Below are 21,364 nucleotides of genomic sequence, written 5' to 3' on the forward strand. Positions count from 1 at the left end.
AAAAGACTCCCCTGGTAACTCAGAATTAGAAATTGTCGCCTTTGCTCAAGAAACAGCAAGTATGGTCTCTAAACATCGTTTGTTTTTTTTTTGCTGGTATACATAGCTGCCACTACTCACACTGACTTCATTAGGAGTGCTGCTCGTCACGTGCAGGAGGTATACTTCGGTAAGTAATGAAGGCATGTGCTGACTCTCATGCAGTAATAGAGAGGCTATGGAGAGCTTGGAAAATGGACAAAAAAAAAAAAACATACCAAGAAACAACCTTTTTTCTTAACACATTTAATGTGGTAGACTGCATTTATAATATGATTCAAATAAATAACAGGAAACACTTGAGAGCTATACTATTTATACTAACTCTACTGTTTCCTAAACACAAATATAAAGAGAAAAAAATGCTGTCCATAACTGTTACCCAGAATAATACCTTTTACCATATGTTGCAGAATAGAAGGTGTTAAGGCGTTGATGCGTAATGCAATAATCTTGAACTGCATCATAAGGTGTCCAATACTTGAAATACAAACGCGTCCTGTATAATAGAGCCATTCATCAATAAGTAAAAGCTCCACAGATGCTCCATTAATGCGTTAATTTATGCAGTTTCAGTACATACTATATGAACTCCAATATGTGTTAATTAGCAGGGGCATGGCTTAACTGTACTTTTCAATTTTTTAGTTATACCAAATACATTCTTCCGCTTGTCTACTTCATAAAATCTCAAGGCAAGATGGCAGATAATTGGAGCGATCCTCAGATTTTCGTGTTCATAGACTGTCTAATCTGGTCCTTCTGTCGGGATCCCTGAGGTCACAGGCCAGAGTCTGCAGGGATGAGAAGATCTGTTCTGCCTGACCCCGCTATCGTCTTCGGACAGGTTTGTACACGCACACGGCCAGGAAGATCATCACTAACAACAAGATGCTTAAGATGCTCCCCAGCAAGACTGAAAGAGAGACAGACGTGGCGTTAAATGGATCACTGTGCGACATATAAACTAGAAATAAAAGTGAATGGCGTAATAATAACACCAAGAATGTGCAAATGGTGGGAGAATTACTGCCCCACCAACAGCCTTCGGTGCTTGATACCCACACCAAAGTCAGCTGCAGTTGTTAATGGTGCCATCTATTGTTTATGTTGGTCAGGGGGCAAAAGGGACATCTGCAGCTGTACCTTTGGCACCACAGCTGCTTCCCTTTGTGGCCTTTGCACCACCTTAAGGTTCTAAAGAAGGCCCCCCCCCCCCATAACACATCTGCTCCTTTCCCCACCGCGCAGGCAGTAGCTGAATACATCTCCTGACTCACGGTTTACTCACCGCCAGTCTGCTGGGTGTTGCACAGGGAGGGGGTCTAACAAGAAAATTCATGTTAGAGGCGGGGAGCTGCACCTTTAACATGAACAGGGTAGCCACTTTTTGAAACACTTTAGTCTCCTTGGGGATTATCTTGTTAGGATGGAATCCCGAGACTGAAAGACAGCCCTTCATACCCATAATACCAGTGACCACCTGGAGCTTAAAGGAGGCTTAAAGGAGGCCCCCCTGACACTTCGGCCATGCGCAGTATGTAACGCTGAGGCGATGTCACTGCGTGCCAGGGTGTTATGGGAGAGCACCACGTGCTTCCTCTGCTAAGGGCAATTCCATCCTTAATCCCGCCAACCCTTCATGAGGTGAGGTGTCTTACTCAAAGACCCCAATTAACCAGAATAATCTTTCGTTTGACAGGAATAGGCGCCCCATTTCAGAACTAGATAACAGCGGTACCCCTTAACGACAAAACCCCAGCTGCTCCCCATTCCCAGCGCTCCAATTGTACATCGCCACAGAACATGTCGGCGCTTTATCCTCAGCTTGACCCTCCCACTCCCTCATCCCCCACTGATTGTCTGCTGACCGCCCGGCCACCTGTGCCCCCTTCCTCACCCATGTTCTGTTTGAGCAGCACCGCATAGGGTCGGATCAGTGCCGGGGTGGTGTCTGTCTGCGCCCGGGACTCAGACGCGCACACTGCGAGGGAGAGCAGCGCCAGCCGCGACAGCTCCTGCATCCTTCTCCGGCCCAGCATCCTTCCTGTATCCCGGCCCAGCCAGCAGCATGGAGGGGAGGGAGCAGTGTGACCTGACTGGGAGGAGACAAGGCGGCGGGCGGCTGCTCTGCTGATTGGGGTGACACTTGCGCAGTGTCAGTGGGGTGATGGAGCACGCCGGCGTTGTGTATATGCTGTGGGCGCAGCATAGCGCTCACTTATTGATATAGAAACCATGCACGCAATTAGTATGCACACGTACATGTACACGGTTCCTCTCTATTGCATAGGCTGGTTATTATTTAGGCCATTTACTGTTAACATAGAGAATAAATGGTTAACAAATGGTAAAAGTGAGATATTTAAGAAAAAAAGGGCCTAATGATGAAGAAATTCACACACTGCCCCAGCTAAAAAATTTATGTATGTATCTATCTATATATATATATATATATATAGACATAAGGTAAAACACTCAAGTGTCCCCATTTGGGAGTGACAGTCCGTTTTTCAGACCCAACTGTTTCCTGAGTATGAGTATCACAGTGTTCTACATGTCAAAATAACGTGTTAGAAACAGCAAAAACATTATTCTTCTATTAACCCCTTAACGACAATTGACGGTCCGAGCACGTCACGCAAAAACATTCAGTTAGTGTGTAGGACTTTCTGTATGTGTGTTCACAGCTTCCATTGTCAGTTTATCCCATTCTTTGACACATTTCCTTTTTACCGTCCATCTTCCTTTTGTCTATCCCTTTACCCCTACCACAGTTTTTATTTCTATTACATCACACCAAATCCCTGTTCCCATTCCCAGAAGATCCTACAGTGCTTGTGTAAATCAATTTTGGCTGAAGTACCATATAAACACATGAAGGATGGACTCTTGTTTCCCCAAAGTAAGGGCCAGCTCTTCTCTTTAGGTAAACTTGATCTGCCTAGGTCGTAGAGCTGGTAAGAGGGCAATAGAAACATACACTATATGGACAAAAGTATTGGGACTCCTGACCGTTACACCAACAGGGACTTTTATGACATTGCATGGTGAAGGTACGTGTGTGCGACTCTATTGGTCGCCGGAAGGGGGCTGGTCTGGCATCAACAAATGAACTGCAGAATGCACCTCATTCGTTTATGGCAGGCGAGCCCCCTGCCGAAACGACCAATAGAGTTGCACACACGTACCGAGGTGTACTGTACACAAAATTACCTAGACAAATGCTCCAAGGAACTTGGCCTCCTTTGTTTTTATCATACGCAGTCACACATCCATAGGTGTTTAATAAAAGAATAGGGATTATTTTACATTTTTAAATTGATTTTGGACCACTTGTAATACATGCCTAACATTTGCTACCTATTTATAATGGCATACTTTGCAACAACCCAACTTTTACTGGACAGGAGTGGAAAAAAGGAGGACTGTCCACAAAAATGTTGGGTGTGTTGGCAGGTATGCGAATGGAAAAATGTTGGACAAGAACTAAAAAATAGCTTTGGGTTAATGTACTGTTATTTTTAAGATTATTAGCAGTGCACTGTTTTGGTTAAAGATGTATTATGTCTAAATAATTTAATTTTAATGGGTACTTTATTTAATTTTATTTTAAAGTTATATTTATTATTATTTACTTTATTATATTTATTTAATGTTGTAGTGCTACCCTACCCAGCTATACCTATGTGCACTAGCAAACCTAGTTTAGCTAAATTTGATGGGACAGGAAAAAAGCAGGACTGTCCCTGAAAAAGTTGGGTCTGTTGGCAGCTATGTGGATGGAAAAATGTTATAGGGTGAAGTGTGAGTTATAGCGTTAATGCTAGTGAGTGTAGAAGTGAAGGCCAGGGCATAAAACAGGAGGAAAGGTCCTTGTGATTTGTGAATTGTACATGTGTGTGTTATGTCACTGTGTTATATGTGTTATTGTGTGTGTTATGTTTGGTAGGTTGTGTATCAGACGGAAAAAAATGAAATGGAAAAGGCGAATGAGTGGGCAATTGGCGACCCACTCACCTGTTTCACCCCAGGGCAAAGCATCCAAACAACTGTCAGTCCTAGACGTTTGGCAGCGGACTTCCAGAGCTCAGACACTAGGCCAGTGATGGCAAACCTTTTTGAGCCCAAGTGCCCAAACTGCAAACCAAAACGACTTATTTTTTTCAAAGTGCCAACACTGCAATTAAACCTGAATATTTGAGAGCCGACGCCGTGACTACAGTGTATGACTGTAGTCACGGCCAGGGCCGGACTGGGACTGAAAAGCAGCCCTGGAAACATTTGGAGAGCAGCCCCATATAGTTTATCTCGTGATTGAGCTCTTATACCCACACGCACCCCTTATACATACCCGAGTCACACTATTTGCCGTACAAATAACTATTAAACATTCTTTTTATCATATTATTTGTATTAAAATACCAGAAAGCAAAACTGTTAAAAGGCCCTAATAAATGAAATATATGACACATAATGGAATCAAAACATTTACTACTGCAAACATTTTTAGATAGAGACTTTTTTTGTTTTTGTTTTTATTTCCTTTTATTTGCCAACCTGCCAACAGCCCCTTCTACCCCCTTTTTATTTTCTTTTGCACAGAGCCCCATGTCAAGGAGCTTTCAATTACTTAAGTTAATAGAACCTGATTAAGTTAGTAGAATCTGATGTCTTTTCGTATTGCAGGGTACATCCAGAAAACAAACACAGATCAATTCTGGTGGAGTGCCAGACATCTGCCCCAGGCTTGCCACTCTGCCCCCTTTTAACGCCCTATATGCCCCTCTGCCTCCAGAAATGCCTTATACCCCCTATATGCCACTCTGCCATATAGGGTGTTAAAAGGCATTTATAGAGGCAGAGTGGCATATAGGGGGTTAAAAGGCATTCATAGAGGCAGAGTGGCATATAGGGGGTTAAAAGGCAGACCATGGGGCACTCCAGAAAAGCCTTATACCCTCCTATATGCCACTCTGCCCCATGATATGCATTTTAACCTCCTATATGCCACTTTGCCTCCAGAAATGCCTTGTAGCCCCTATATGCCACTCTGACTCCAGAAATGCCTAATACCCCTATATGCCACTCTGGCATTTAGGGGGTTAAAAGGCATATCATGGAACAGAGTGGCATATAGGGGTATAAGGCATTTCTGGAAGGAGAGTGGCACATAAGGGGCATAAGGCATATCAGGAGGCAGAGTGGCATATGGGGGGCATAAGGCTTTTATATAAAAAAATATTATACAGTTTGTTAAAAAAAATAAATTTGTTTATTTACCTTCTACTTCTTCCACTTTGGGGCTTTTTCATCCTGGCCTCCGTCCTCTGGTAGCTGCAGGCCGCCGTTTTCTATGTTGACAGGATGTCAGTGACAGGACATCCGGTGCTCCGCCCCCTCACACTCCTCCCATCACTATGCGGCCATCGGATTAATGGAAATTTAATCGAAACGGCCGATGCGTGCTGACGCCGGAGCTACTTTAATTCTTTTTTTTTTAAATTGAATATGCCGGATTGGCTTGCCATATAAAGTAAAATAAAAAAAGTATTAAAGTAGCTCCGGCCGGCGGTGTCAGCACGCATCGGCCGTTTCGATTAAATTTCCATTAATCTGATGGCCGCATAGTGATGGGAGCAACATGAGGGGTGAAAGGTCCATGCGAGGGGGCGGGGCTTTCACCCCTCACGCTGCTCCCATCAGTAGGCGGCCATCGCACACGGCCGCTGAGTGCTGATGCCGCCGGCCGGCGCTGCTTTAATACTTTAATAAAAAAAGAATTGAAGTAGCGCCGGCCGTTTAGATTAGATTTCGGGCAGCCGCCCGGCCTACAAATCTGCCGGCCCACCGGGAAATTTCCCGGTATCCCGGTGGGCCAGTCCGGCCCTGGTCACGGCGTGCCCACAGAGACGGCTCGGCGTGCCAACAGCGGCACTCGCCATCACTGCACTAGGCCCTAGCGTAAGCTGGCTACTCCGGTGGAGGTAGCAGGCGTTGCCACACCGCAAACAGACGCAACCAGGGGGGAGAAACTACCCTTACCATTAGGGACATTTTGGGCATGACTCTAGCCAGGAAGTGAACTGGCAAAGAAGAGACGCTGGCACCAACAGCATTGAAAAATGGAAAAGGCGAATGAGTGGGCAATTGGCGACCCACTCACCTGTTTCACCCCAGGGCAAAGCATCCAAACAACTGTCAGTCCTAGATGTTTGGCAGCGGACTTCCAGAGCTCAGACACAAGGCCCTAGCGTAAGCTGGCTACTCCGGCGGAGGTAGCAGGCGTTGCCACACCGCAAACAGACGCAGCCAGGGGGGAGAAACTGCCCTTACCATTAGGGACATTTTGGGCATGACTCTAGCCAGGAAGTGAACTGGCAAAGAAGAGACGCTGGCACCACCACCACCAGCAGCATTGAAAAATGGAAAAGGCGAATGAGGGGGCAATTGGTGACCCACTCACCGGTTTCACCCCAGGGCAAAGCATCCAAACAACTGTCAGTCCTAGATGTTTGGCAGCGGACTTCCAGAGCTCAGACACAAGGCCCTAGCGTAAACTGGCTACACCGGCGGAGGTAGCAGGCATGCCATACCACAAACAGACGCAGCCAGGGGGGGAGAAACTGCCCTTACCATTAGGGACATTTTGGGCATGACTCTAGCCAGGAAGCGAACTGGCATTGAAGAGACGCTGGCACCACCACCAGCAGCAGCAGCATTTGGAAAGGCGAATGAGTGGGCAATTGACGACCCGCTCACCTGTTCCACCCCAGAGCAAAGCATCCAAACACTGTCAGTCCTTGGCGTTTGGGAGCGGACTTCCAGAACTCAGACACAAGGCCCTAGCGTAAGCTGGCTACACCGGCGGAGGTAGCAGGCGTTGCCACACCGCATCACAGACGCAGCCAGGGGGGGAGAAACTGCCCTTACCATTAGGGACATTTGAGGCATGACACTAGCCAGGAAGGGAACTGGCATTGAAGAGACTCTGGCACCACCACCAGCAGCAGCAGCAGCATTGGGAAAGGCGAATGAGTGGGCAATTGGCGACCCGCTCACCTGTTTCACCCCAGGGCAAAGCATACAAACACTGTCAGTCCTTGGCGTTTGGGAGAGGACTTACAGAACTCAGACACAAGGTCCTAGCGTAAGCTGGCTACACCGGCGGAGGCAGCAGGCGTTGCCACACCGCAAAACAGACGCAGCCATGGGGGAGAAACTGCCCTTACCATTAGGGACATTTGAGGCATGACACTAGACAGGAAGGGAACTGGCAGAGAAGAGACGCTGGCACCACCACCAGCAGCAGCAGCAGCATTGGGAAAGGCAAATGAGTGGGCAATTGGCGACCCGCTCACCTGTTTCACCCCAGGGCAAAGCATCAAAGGCTGCCAGTCCATGGCGTTTGGGAGCGGACTTCCAGAACTCAGAAACTAGGCCCTAACGTAAATTGGCTACACCGGTGGAGATAGCAGACGTTGCCACACTACACGTGCAACCAGGGGGAGAAAATACCATAAACATTAGAGAAAAAAAAATTTACTTTCCAAGCTAAGAGCTGGGTAACCCAACTTGGGCAGATTGAATTTAAGAAAGGCAATCTGCTCCATCAGATGAGGTGCCATGCGTGAGCGCTGTGGACTCAGTATGTTTCCAGTCATAGAAAACACGCGCTCACTTTGAACAGTGGTTGGCGGACATGATAGAAGCTGCGGCGCAACCCATGAGAGTGCAGGCCACACACTCTTCTTTTCATCCCAGTAGCTAAGAGGATCAACATTAGGTGCAGAAGGAACTTCACAAAGGTAAAGTTTGACCATTTCAGCAGCACTACTCTCCTTTCTGCTGCTAGCTCTGTCAGATGGTCCAACTATACTCCCAAGTGCCTCTTCCCAAAACGCAGCTGCTCCACTCAGCTGTGTTGTTGTGATGCTTGTGGCACTGCTGCTGATGCTGCTGCTAGGAGTAGCAGACCACATAATCTCTTCCTCCTCCTCCACCTCTCCCTCCTCGGACAGCATTCCCATTTTACGCTGCCAGTCACGCATCTTGTTGACCAATTGCTCCCGGTAGCTACTGAGAACATTGAATTTCAAAGCTAGCTTTCCCTTAATTCTTGGATTGCAAAGGCACGCTAGCATCATTTCGGGACTCTCTTCCATGCGTTTGCGAAGGTGTACTTTTAGCAGATCCTTCAGCTTCCTGACTATGGCTGCTACGTCAGGATGTAGAGTGCCACCTTGAACAGCCTCACGGTTTTCAAGGAACACGTCCATCTTGCTGCCTAGATGGGAGAACACTGGGATTACCTGGGCCAGACTGGCAGTGTTTGAGCTTAAATTTTCTGTGGCATCCCTGAATGGTTTAAGGACTGCCACTAGCTGGGCGATCACTGTCCAATCCTCCTCTGAGGCAAGATTATGGATTGCCCTCTGCTGCTCCAAAATCCTCTCCAGCATGTCTAACGTGGAGTTCCACCGTGTACTGACATCCTGATATAGGCAGTGTACGGGAAGACCTGACCTCTCTTGCTCTTCCCTCAAAAGTTGGCTAGCCTTAACACTATGGTGAAAGTGCCCAGCGATCTTTCTGCAGCGGGACAGAACTACTGCTGCCACATTAGTTCCTTCTGACATTGCTGCCCTCACTACAAGATGGATGATGTGGGCTGCACAGCGCACACCAACAATATGACCATCTCGCAGCACTTTCACCATATTGGCACCTCCGTCAGTTACCACAAAACCAACTTCAACATTAGTGCCTGCCTCTGCTCCCACCCAAAGGCTAAACATTTTCCTCATCGCATGCAGAATATTTTGGGAAGTGTGCTTTTCATCCATCACTTCTGCATGGAGAAGGAATGATAGGTAGCCTGCTGCAGCAGCTTCCTTGGGCACACCGGGCTGCCACCAGTGTGCTGTCAAAGAAAGAAAGGCATGCTGCCCACTAGGTGCACTCCACAAATCTGTTGTGAAATGATCAGACTGACCAGCAGCCTTGGAAAGCTCCTCTTTCACTGCTGCAACACAGGACCGATACAATGAGGGGACAATGCTCCTGCTGAAAGTGGAACGTGACAGAACTGTATATTGTGGAGCCACAGCCGCCAGCAATTGTTTGAAAGGCTCCCCTTCGATCATAGAAAAGGATGCCCCTCCAACAGCAATAAACTGACCAATAAGTCGCGTTACTTTATTGGCCTGCTTTTTGGGCATTGACCTTTTGGATTGGAATGCCACAAATTGTTCCAGGGTGGGCTGGACATGCAGTGCTCCAACCTGCCTTGGTCTCTGGCTGCCAGCACTAGCTGCTGCTGCTGCTATTGGCTCAGAAGCAGCTGTTGGGGTTTTTCCACGGCCACCAGCTATGCTGCCTGCATCTTTCCCCAATAGCACAGCGTTGTGTTGAGTGCTGAAGTGATGCTTCATGCTAGCACTGGTAAAATGGCCAGACACTTTCCCTCTGCTTATTAGCTTCCCACAATGTTTGTGAGATGTTTGAGATGGAGCTTGTCCCTCCTTAGTTCCAAAAGGAGGATCCATTTAAAAAAAAAATAAAAAAAAAATTAAAGACTTTGAATTTACACAGGCCTAAGAGCCTATCCTACTACTATGCTAAACCTAAAGCTATATTTGTATTATAGTCTAGGCAGATGCTCTCAAACCCACTAAGCTAAAGTGAGGTTAAATTATATATAATATTATATTATTAATAGATTAGAATTACTTATATTTTGGATTATAGATAGCATATAGATTATGAATTAGAAAGAATTACTTATATATATATTATAGATTATGAATTAGAATTTATATTATATTATATAATATATTATAGATTAAGAAGATTAAAGATTAGAATTATTTTAGTACTACAGCTAGTAGCTTGAAGCTTTGCTTAGTACAGTTGTTGTCGTCACACAGTCAATTTTTCTTGAAAAGAAATTAGAAATAAAATAAAATGTCACAGCAAAACAGTTAGCTTCACTGCTTGCTGAAACACACAGCACTTATGCGGCTGCACTCACTAGCCCAACAAGTTCACTTCACTGATGGACTGAGGTGAGCAAAACACTAAGGGTACTTTTTAATAAAATTAAAATAAAATGTAAAATAAATGAGAAAATCTTTGCAAAACAGTTAACGTCACTGCTTGCTGATCAAAAAAGAACACAGCACTTATGCGGCTGCACTCACTAGCCCAACAAGTTCACTTCACTGATGGACTGAGGTGAGCAAAACAAATGAAATAAAATGAAATATTATTAATTAAGAAAAATTGACTTGGTCTCTTGTTGTTGCTAAAACAAAGCACAATCTATAGAGCTGCAGCACCAGTACTAATAGATTAGCTGAACTATAAGCTAGTAGTAATTATTAATTATATTTTTTATAGCTAATTTAATTAACTATTAAGATAAGAATTATAGAATTATTGATATTAATGATTTTAGATTACACACTAGTAGATGTCTTGAATGTCTACAGTACACTCTACACTAGTATACTATTACTAACTATAGTATATATAACTGACAAATATATATATAATTTTATAATGTATTCAATTATTAATTATTAATATTACTGATTTTAGATTAGACACTAGTAGATGTCTTGAATGTCTGCAGTACACTCTACACTAGTATACTATTACTAATACTATACTAACTATAGTATATATAACTGACAAATATATATATAATTTTATATGTATTCAATTATTAATAATATATTCTATTAAATTATTTATAAATTCTATTATTTAATTTATTTAAGCAGGACAGGCAGTAGGCACTAGTGCCAGCCCAGGGCAAGGGCACCCCAGTGCCAGTGAGGCACTGAGTGCACTGTCAACTCAATAGCACTACACAGTTGATGACAAATTAAATAAAAAAATTATTACATTAATCAAATTATTATTATTAAATATTAATTCAGTAGAACTGAAGTGAGGATGAAGTACACTGTGAGAAATGGCAGGCTGAGGCTTACCAGTCTCACACAGAACAGAACACTCTCTCTGTAACGCTCGGATGCAGCACAGCAGTGTTGCCAAAGCAGTCACAGCGAAAAATGAATGGATCTCTCAGGCAAGCTCTGGTCTTATAAAGAATTCAAAAAACAGCAGCACAGGCATTGGACGAGACCCTTAGCATGACGTCACAAGAGCGAGCTGATTGGAGGGACGAGGATCAGCTCACTTCTGTTTGAAATTTTGGCGGCTGCGCGGCAAAAACGAAGACGTTTTGCCGGCACTATATTCTCTTCGGGGCGTCTTCGGCACGAACAAAAACGGCCTCTTCGTGCTCGTTTACATGTTCACCCGAAGACGAATGCGCAAGTCTATTACAATGCAATGTCATAGAAGTCCCTCTTGGTGTAATGGTCCTGTGTCCTAATACAGTGTACAGTATAGTGTGTTTCACCTAGGGTACCAAAAACAGCTTCAAACCCCATAGTTATGTCATCCTGTGTGTCAGCATGACAAGAATTCTAGGGGATACCCCTAGTTCATATGTTTAAATTCTATATTTCCCATAGTACACACTGCCATGAACCACTACAGAAGACCTGTTCCAGTCTCCACAATAAGGAGGAACACCTACCTCCCAAAAACAAAGGCTCTTCTTTTTAGGGAAACGTGACCTCTGCGGAGGGCATAGAGCTGGAAAGCAGCTCCGAATGCAGTTTTGTCTTAGGTTGGCAAAGAAAGAAGTGGTGGAGAGGTAGTAAGTAACTAGTTCACCTTGGGTACTTGAAAGTGGCACAAATCCTAGGGTCAGGTTGCCCAGAGTGGCCATCAGACACAATGGGTAATTGCCAGGAAGGCCAAGCCCAATAGCACCTCTTACCTGTTAGTCTGCAGCTGCACATTGCAAGTATTTGTAGCTGCTATGAAAGTGTACTGTGCCGTCTAGAGGTACCTGTGCCAGTTTTCACTCCTAGCCAAGTCTAGCGTGGAATAATTTGATAATGGGGGAACATAGATTCCCGTATTATATATTGTATCCATATTTATGCTGCAAATACTCTGTTTTCATTGATGCAGTAGAAACGCAGCCTTCCAGTAACCAAGCAATTTTTAAATGTTAAAATGTCAGGCTCAGGGCATCATAAAGGGCCAGAAAATAAATTATTTAGAGTTTAATTCGCTAGAAAATATATAAAGGAATGCAGCTGTTACATCCTGTCACGTGATCCCACGGTAAAAGGGAGACTGCTTATACTGCTTATATGTATATACACCGATCAGCCATAACATTATGACCGCTGTGATCACTGACAGGTGAAGTGAATAACACTGATAATCTTGGGACCTGTCAATGGGTCCAAGGAAGGAAAAGCGGTGAACCGGCGTCATGGTCATGGGCGGCCAAATCTCATTGATGCATGTGGGGGCGAAGGCTGGCCCATGTGGTTAAATCCAACAGATTTGCTACTGTAGCTCAAATTGTTGAAAACGTTTATGCTGGTTCTGATAGAAAGGTTTTAGAGCACACAACACATTTAAGTTTGTTGCATATGGGGCTGCGTATCTGCAGACCAGTCAGAGTGTCTGACCCTGTCTACTGCCGAAAGCGCCTACAATGGCGCATGTGAGCATAAGAATTGGACCACGGAAGAAGGTGACCTGGTCTGATGAGTCACATTTTTTTTTACATCACATAGATGGCCGTCTGTGTCGCTTACCTGGAGAACACATGGCAACAGGATGCATCCATGGAGGCCCATCTGGCAACTTACTGGACTTAAAGGACCTGCTGCCAATGTCTTGGTGCCAGATACAACAGCACACCACAGCACTCTAGTCGAGTCCATGCCTCAACAGGCCAGGGCTGTTTAGGCAGCAAAAGGGGGGCCTACACAATATTAGGCAGGTGGCCATTATGTTATAGCTGATTAGTGTATATGTACATTTTTGAGCACAAAATACACCTGTAAGGGTTCCACCCTGCCAGCCTGGACTATGTGATAATTATACACATGTCATGTCTACCTGCAGCCACTAGGTGCCACCATTCCCTCTCTGGAGCACCTCTTATTAATTTCTAATTAGCTGAGCCTTTAAATACCTGCTCAGCACCTCAGTTAAGGCATTGGCATTGTGTTGTATACAGCTTTGCTGTTTCTTGGCTTCCAGGCCCTGTGCTGTTCCTAGTAGTTCTCTGTTGGATTCTACCTGTTTTGACCCAGTTTGCCCTGACCTTAATCTTGGCTTCTGATTTGGCTCCTAGCTTTGATCTCCTGGTGCTGAGCCATCTTGTACTGCCCTTGCTCTAGGCTTCCGATGTGGCTGTTGTTCATGTTATCGCCTGGTTATTGACCTGGCTCGCCTGACTATTTGCTCCCTGCCGTGTGCCCTGCCTGAGGGCTCCCTGCCGTGTGCCCTGCCTGAGGAGTTCCAGCTTTGTGTTCTGCCAGAGGACCCTGTCCGCTCCGCGGTCCCTTATCTGCTCTGTGGTCTATCTTGCTGTGGTGTATCTGCCTTTGTGCCTTTATCACACTTATTGACCAGTCCTGTTTCTCCTGTTCAGCCAGCACACTCTGAATCCTGACACCACCAGTGATATTATTATGAACGCCTTAAATGTGCTTAATAATAATTACGGAAGCGCCATTTTGAAAGGCTCCATTGCACCATTGAAAGGATTGAGACCACCTTTACTCCAGGGGCCATGTTCTGCTATGTTAGGGAGTACACATGCTAGACACAGGTGATGTTTACGTTGAGTCCAAATAACACTAAGACGTACTAAAACTCATTCTTTGGGTTTTAGCTCCCTATGTAAACAATGTGCCTGGTGCCTCCTCCTGCATGCACTTGCTTTCTAATGTAGGAAAAAATCTGATTAAGGTGCTTACTACCAGGATAGAGCACTAGACAGCAACCTTGTTTTTCTCAGGGCTGTTTTATAAGGAAAAAAACAGTAAATCATTGTAAGCAACTAGAAGTCTGTATAAAGCACCATTGTATAATACCGTAATGGTTACATAGGGCTATTTAGCCTTTTGTAACATGAGGGTGCAGGGCAGCATAGGGTTAAGCTTTTTTGGCTGGTGTGGCGCGAGCGCTAGGTAGGCGAGGGGGCACGAGGTAGCTCTAGGTAGAACAGGTGGCATTCCCGGATTGGCTAGCACGCACAGGTAGTGTGAAAAGTGGTTCTATAAGTTGCGCGGTGTGACAGTGCCGCTGACAGGCAAAAGAGCTATACCAAGATCCCCACCCGCCTTTTTCTAAGGGATGTTTTGCTGTCATGGTGCTTATTGGGGGGTAGGGGTCATCTGCCTATTGAGGGTGGTGGACACATATGTATATGATAAGGAGTCAGGCCATTAAGGCTGATGTAATGGGTTAAATTTACTTCTAAAATGTTATGGTCACAAGGTAATTTATTATTTGTTGGTTATAAACAACAATAAAGTACCACTGCCTTTTCGGTTTTATTATTTAAAAAATTGCCTTTGCGCTACTCATGTGTTGAAGGAGATGGGATATTTGTTTCTTTTGCATAGGTGTTTCATGGAGAGGAATATTTTTATTATTTTTTTTATACATTTAATTGAGGTTCACATAGACTGGTAAATGGTACTTTCTCAAACTTGAATTGATACACAGAGTTTTTGAACCATTTAATCCATTTGGTATTGTCAGTTCACAGTCAGTATTAGGAGTGATGGAGAAACGAAGCAAAGTTTCCAGAACTTATTTTTAGCTGTTCGTAAACAGGGTATATTTTGTCTATGAACTTTTATTTTCTGCTTGGCTATGTAACTATTTCTTCTATAACCTCTGGGCATTACTTGCTTTAATAAAGCATTACACTAGGGGGCCTTTTCTTCTGAAGATCATTAGCATCTATGAGCATCCTGTCGGAATCGCATTACATTTTTCAGGTTGTAGGACATCTCATCAAAATAATTAACGCTGCAGATCAGAAACTACTTTAGTAAACACCAGTAAAAATGTTTAGAATTAAAATCACATTTGTGGTGTTTTAACATACAGCAATATTATATTATCAATTTGAAATGTTTACTCTTACTTAAATTATACATAACCATTCACATGCTTGAGTGCAGAATACTTGGGTAGGAGGTTTAAAGTAACGGTCTGGGGTTAGGGCAGTTTAAAGATGTGGCTGATTGCCTCCTCATCTTCCAGCACTTGATTACCAAATCTTTTAGGACATGGGTTTTTAAAACATACCTTTTAATTATTGGATCAAGTGCAGCTCGGAAATATTGTGAATTCCTTATTTTTACCCCACAAATCCATATTCTTGTTTTCACTGATTTCCATTGTGCATTTTTCAAATATTAAGTAACAGTTGACGAGTGCATAGAATTTAGGAGCTAAGAAACCGGATATCCATAGACTTCTAAATAAATGTTTAGGAAACGAGGCTTCCTTGCATTCAGTTACATCATTAATGGACACAAATTCTACTTCTTTGCCTCAGTAAACTTACAAAATACAAAAGAAGATGAACAAAATGTGTTATAATGGACAGACAACCACAATAACAACTCGAGGTTTAGATGAAACACTCTCAATTTTATTTCTTTTGTTTGTAAAAGATAGTGTAAGCATTAAAACAAGACAAACAAAAGAGTAACTGGCAGCTAATTTGCAAGAAAAATATGAAAGCATAAAATATGTACTACCTATTTGTATATACTCATCATTATAATGGATCTTATTATATACTATGTTTTCTTTGTGATCATTTTTAAAAGAAATTCTTGTCGGCTCCTTCTAGATTGTAAGCTCGTTTAACCATTGCGCAGTATTGCTGAGTATGATGGTACTTTAAAATAATAATAATCATTTCCAGTACATCTTTTCTACAGTTTGAGGTTTAAAGCTATCTGGGTCCTAACTTTTTTTGCTGAATTTCTTTCTGTGTTAAATATTAAGCCTTAATGTTTACTGTAACTAATAAGGAGGACAGTTCTAGATGTGACCAGGAGCAGGGACGCCAGGAACAATAACAATGGTTATTCCTGTACAACCTGGTCATGCCATTTTTTCAGTCATCAGTGAATGCCCTTCACTGATCTCTATTTGCATTATAACAGCAACATTTCAGTAATGAACCCTGCTAATTTTTTTACCTGCCAGCTGACATCTTTCAGTCTGCAGTGCTTCATCTTCTGGGCACCCACTATGCTGCACTGTAATATTCTTATGATAAAAATACTTAAAAACGTAAGTGGTTAAACTGAGAACAGGGGATATGTACACGATATGGACAAAAGTATTGGGGCACCCGACCATTACACCAAAAGAGACTGTTATGACATTGCATTCTAAATACATAGACCTTAATATGTAGTTGGTCCCCCTTTGAAGCTATAACAACTTCCACTCTTCTGGGAAGGCTTTCCACAAGATTTTGGAGTGTTTCTGTGGGAATTTGTGCCTATGAATCCAGTAGAGCATTTGTGAGGTCAGGCACTATTGTTGGACGAGAAGGCATGTCTCACAATCTCCGTTCCCGTTCATCCCAAAGGTGTTTGATAGGGTTGAGGTCATGGCTCTGTGTGGGCCAGTGAAGTGTTGTCACAAAAAAAGTCCTTGTTGCTGTAATGGTCAGGTGTCCCAATACTTTTGTCCATATAATGTATTTTTATTGGGGGGGGGCATAGTTTAAAATTAGGCAGTGAGATACATAGCTGTAGTGCAAGTGTAGTTCTTCACTGCTGTTGAATTTACTAATCCTTCAAAAAGCTGCGGGAGATTTAAGTGAATTTGGCCCTGAATACTAAAACACATTACCATATGTTTAAATATCCTTTATTACATTTATTATTTATAATTGCTCACAATTTATCTGGATCATTCTCAATACATTTTTCACTATGTACAAGTAAACATACTGTTGTCATTAAGAACTATAAAAATCCTTTCTCTACACAAAAATATTTTTCATCATTCCATGTAATACTCTAACCAGCTAGTATAGGACTGTACAACTCCATCCATTGCGAACCACAGTTTTGGATATCAATTAAAATTAAACTATTTAAACTACTTTTGAGGCAAGGATACACAGGATTCCTTGCCTACTTGGGGCTCCCGAGGACTGGAGTTGTGCACCCCCTGAATTGGTAGACATAGTGCCTAAAGTTCCTACAAGTTTAAGTTGTAAAATTAGAAGTGTATGCATAATATACTGTATGTATGTGTGTGTGAGAGGACAGAACCAAAAATATAACAAACGTTAAAATAAAACTTTAGTAATAAATTAGGTAAGCAATGTTCTGTTACATAGATCTTCTGCTGCTCAAGTGAGATACAGCAACAACTAAATAAGTCACAATTACATTTCCTGGAAATGTCAAATAATATTTACTCTTGTAGTGGATAGTTTGACACATACACTGTCAGCACCCTGCTGTCATGAATAGTTAATTTAAAAACAAAATTATTGATGAATTGAGGGAACATATAAATTACAAATAATAAGATGATGCCTCATATCCACATTTTCCATATTGCAAGCAGACACAAAACTGACACAATGTGATTTCTGTTTGTTACAATTTTACTTGGGTTCATCTCACCCATTTAAATTATAAACAGAATATTACGTGGCTTATTGGATTGATGTTCTGGCTGATTTGAAGTGGGACCACACTTTTAGAACCCACTGTTTGCAGAGGAGTCCATTATAAAGCACCACTATCCAATTCCCGTTCACTCGGGTTGGTCTGGAGCCCATTACCTCTTGAATTGACTATGGGCCGGGTGCCATGCACACAGAATCAGACTGGTCCCTCACTGACTTCTCTGGTCGAATGCAGACAGCCAATCTCTGAAAAGAGATATGTAACTTGACGTGTTAGCAATGTCAAATCCAACTGTCCAGTACAGACAATCTACAGATACAGAGTATGCCCATGCTAATACTTTTTATTAGTGTAGTGGGAGAAAATGTCTAACCGCATATGAGCAGGATCTTCCTTCACTCAGTTAATATGTAACTGCAACATGTATATTAAAACCCAATCTCTATGAATATTTATACCTCTTTAATCTCTTTGTAACCGGTGCTTTTACCCCCCTAAATGACCAGAGCTTTTTTGCCATTTTTGCTTTTTCCATGTTTATTGTACCCACACAAATGATATATTGTTATTTTAAGGATAGATAGGGTTATAAAGTTTGTTATAAAGTTGTAGGCACAGATAGCTTTGGTGTTGTTTCATGTTGTTAAATATTTCAGAAGAAAAGATAAAATGATAGATCTGCTACAGTTTATCTGAGTAGAATGCTAGAAAGTTCAGTTCATGTTTTTTTTTAACATCACCTTTTAAGGATGAGTTGTGTGATTTAATAAAAAGTCCCACCTGTTTAAGAGATCCTGGGGTCCATACTAGCTTGTATACCATATAGACTGGAATCCAGATAAAGGATGATGCTCCAATAAGGTACCCAACTGATATGGTCCATTCAGAATAATGGTAGTCAAACAGCATCAGAGGTGGCTGATCCAGAAGAGAGCTGACTATGATAAACTGAGGAGACAACACAGGTAAAGCAATTCTGATTGTGGACAAAATAATTTATCTATTTTGTGTATTTTAAGTGGCCCCACCACCTCGAAATGTGTAGACGTTAAGGTCGCTATTGGGTATTGTGTAAGGATGTATCTGCATTATATGACCAAAAATATGTGGACACGCCCCAAATTATGGATTTGAGGTGATTCAGTCACACCCCTTGCTAACGTGTATGAAATTAAGCACATAGGCAGCTATCTCTATAGACAAACATTAACAGTAAAAAGGGTCATACTGAAGACCTCAGTGACCTTACACATGGCACTGTCATAGGATGCCACCTTTACCATGAGTCAGTTTGTGAAATTCCTGCCCTGCTATATCTACCCCTGTCCACTGTAAGTGTTATTACTGTGAAATTGTAACAACAACTCAGCCATGAATCAGTAGACCACAAACACTCATAGTGGGGCCGCCAACAGCAGCACAAGCGTTTCCATGGCTGAAGAGCTGCACAAAAGCCAAAGGTCATTATGCACCTTACTAAGCAACTGAACTTTCCACTTAGCAAAAACGCCAGGAGAATGGTGGATGCCAGGAGAATAGGGTCAAGTGTCAGCATACTTCTTAAAAAGAAGTGTAAGAGATCTCAACTCTAGCTTGTACTCCTCTCTTTAAGCACAAAGACCGATTTTACGAGATAGGCTTAAGCCCAAGCAAGATTAAGCTACAAATGTTAAAAATGCATTTCAACCTTCTAGAGCAGGGGTGGGCAATTAATTTTCCCATGGGGCCACATGAGAAATTGGAATGGTTTTAGAGGGCCAGACCTCTACAAACTACAAACTCCGAAGCCTTGTCCATTTTGTTAACTTATGTGCTGTTTAATAAAGTTATTCAAGCCTACGTCATTGGTAGAGGTGCTTGAATAAGTAAGGCCTGAATAACTATTAGCACAGCACAGAAGTGAACAAAATGAACAAGGCTTCGGAGTGCATACCGTATTTTTCGCTCTATAAGACGCACCTGCTGATAAGACGCACCTAGATTTTAGAGGAGAAAAAAAAGGAAAAAATATTTTGAGCTAAAAAATGGGCTAAAATATTTATTACAATAACTGAATAAGCTATGAACACAGTAAGACACACGCAGTAAGACACACACAGACACAGTAAGACACACACAGACACAGTGAGACACACACAGACACAGTAAGACACACACAGACACAGTGAGACACACACAGACACAGTGAGACACACACAGACACAGTGAGACACACACAGACACAGTAAGATACACACAGACACAGTAACATACACACAGACACAGTGAGACACACACAGACACAGTAAGACACACACAGACACAGTGAGACACACACAGACACAGTAAGACACACACAGACACAGTAAGACACACACAGACACAGTGAGACACACACAGACACAGTAAGACACACACAGACACAGTGAGACACACACAGACACAGTGAGACACACACAGACACAGTAAGACACACACAGACACAGTGAGACACACACAGACACAGTGAGACACACACAGACACAGTAAGACACACACAGACACAGTGAGACACACACAGACACAGTAAGATACACACACACACAGTAAGACACACACACACAAACACAGTAAGACACACACACACAGTAAGACCTCCCTCCCTAACCCCCCTTCTCAGTATCTCCCCTCTAACTCCCTAACCCCCCCTTCTCAGTATCTCCCCTCTAACTCCCTAACCCCCCCTTCTCAGGATCTCCCCCCCCGCCCCGGTCACTTACCTTAAACTCCTGTGTTGGAAGCGTGAGGCGTTTGTCTCGGGTGCCGGCGCTTCACTGCTGATCGCCGGCGTCTGACGTCATATGCCGGCGCCCGAGACAAACGCTTCCAACACAGGAGTTTAAGGTAAGTGACCGGGGCGGGGGGGGACACCGGACTCATTGGTGAGTCACCAGGACACTCTTTGCGGGCCGGTCCGAGCTATTCAGCGGGCCGGATGTGGCCCGCGGGCCGTGCTTTGCCCAGGTCTGTTCTAGAGAAATGGCAGGAAATATATGAGCTGAGATGTCAGCATTAGGCTAGGATTCCACTTGGTGTTTTTTTGCTAAAAACGCCCATAAAAACGCCAATAGCGCCACCTGGCGTTTTTTTAGTGAAAAAACGCTGCAGCCAGATGTTAGCTGTTCTTCAATAGGAAATCGCAGAATGCCATATCCACTTGGCGTTTTTTTGTTTGGTGTTTTTTCAGTCCTCTTTGGCGTTTTTCTGCTTTTTTGGGCTCTGTGGCAGTTTTTCAAAATCGCAGCATGTTGACACTCTGGCGTTTTTTGCAAGGAAATCATGGCGTTTTTCTCCAATAGAAGTCTATGGGAGAGAAAAAACGCCATGAAAAAGCCATGTGGGTTTATTGCCTTGGCGTTTTTTATGGCGTTTTTTCCACAGTTACAATGCAGAGGATGGACCCAGTATCTGTGTGTCCTACGAGAAATAGGCTGGAAACAAACAGTTTCACACAAAACAAAGTTCATATTGAATTCTACACCATTTGGAACAAACATGCCATTACAAACAAACATACGCGACGCATCAACTGGATCCTGCGTGCCAAAAGCAACAGCAAACAATTTGCACCATCATTTGGGGCCAATCTTCCTAGAGGAGCAGACATTCGGAATAAAGCATGCCTTACAAACCACAGAAAAGTGACAAAAGGGTCCGCCGGGGCGTTTAAGTAGAACTCTACCAAGTAAATGACATCAGGGGGCAGATACTTGCCATATATCCTA

At 43.2% G+C, this 21,364-nt stretch overlaps 1 protein-coding gene across 1 annotated transcript in view; it reads right to left on the reverse strand.

Annotated features, from left to right (window-relative positions):
• Window positions 1–17,788: 17,788 nt before the first annotated feature.
• Window positions 17,789–21,364, reverse strand: part of LOC149290201 (uncharacterized) — a 30,513-nt gene continuing 26,937 nt past the window's right edge. The window contains exons 15-16 of the mRNA XM_089489438.1: window positions 18,402–18,569; window positions 17,789–17,866 (exon numbers count right to left, since the gene is read on the reverse strand). Of these exons, the coding sequence (XP_089345564.1) occupies window positions 17,789–17,866; window positions 18,402–18,569 (246 nt within the window). The remainder of the gene's footprint in view (window positions 17,867–18,401; window positions 18,570–21,364) is intronic.

This window comes from Sceloporus occidentalis, unplaced genomic scaffold, assembly GCF_023333645.1.
Source record: "Sceloporus occidentalis isolate IW3139 unplaced genomic scaffold, rSceOcc1.0.p SCAF_40, whole genome shotgun sequence".
In the NCBI taxonomy this organism is placed as follows: domain Eukaryota; kingdom Metazoa; phylum Chordata; class Lepidosauria; order Squamata; family Phrynosomatidae; genus Sceloporus; species Sceloporus occidentalis.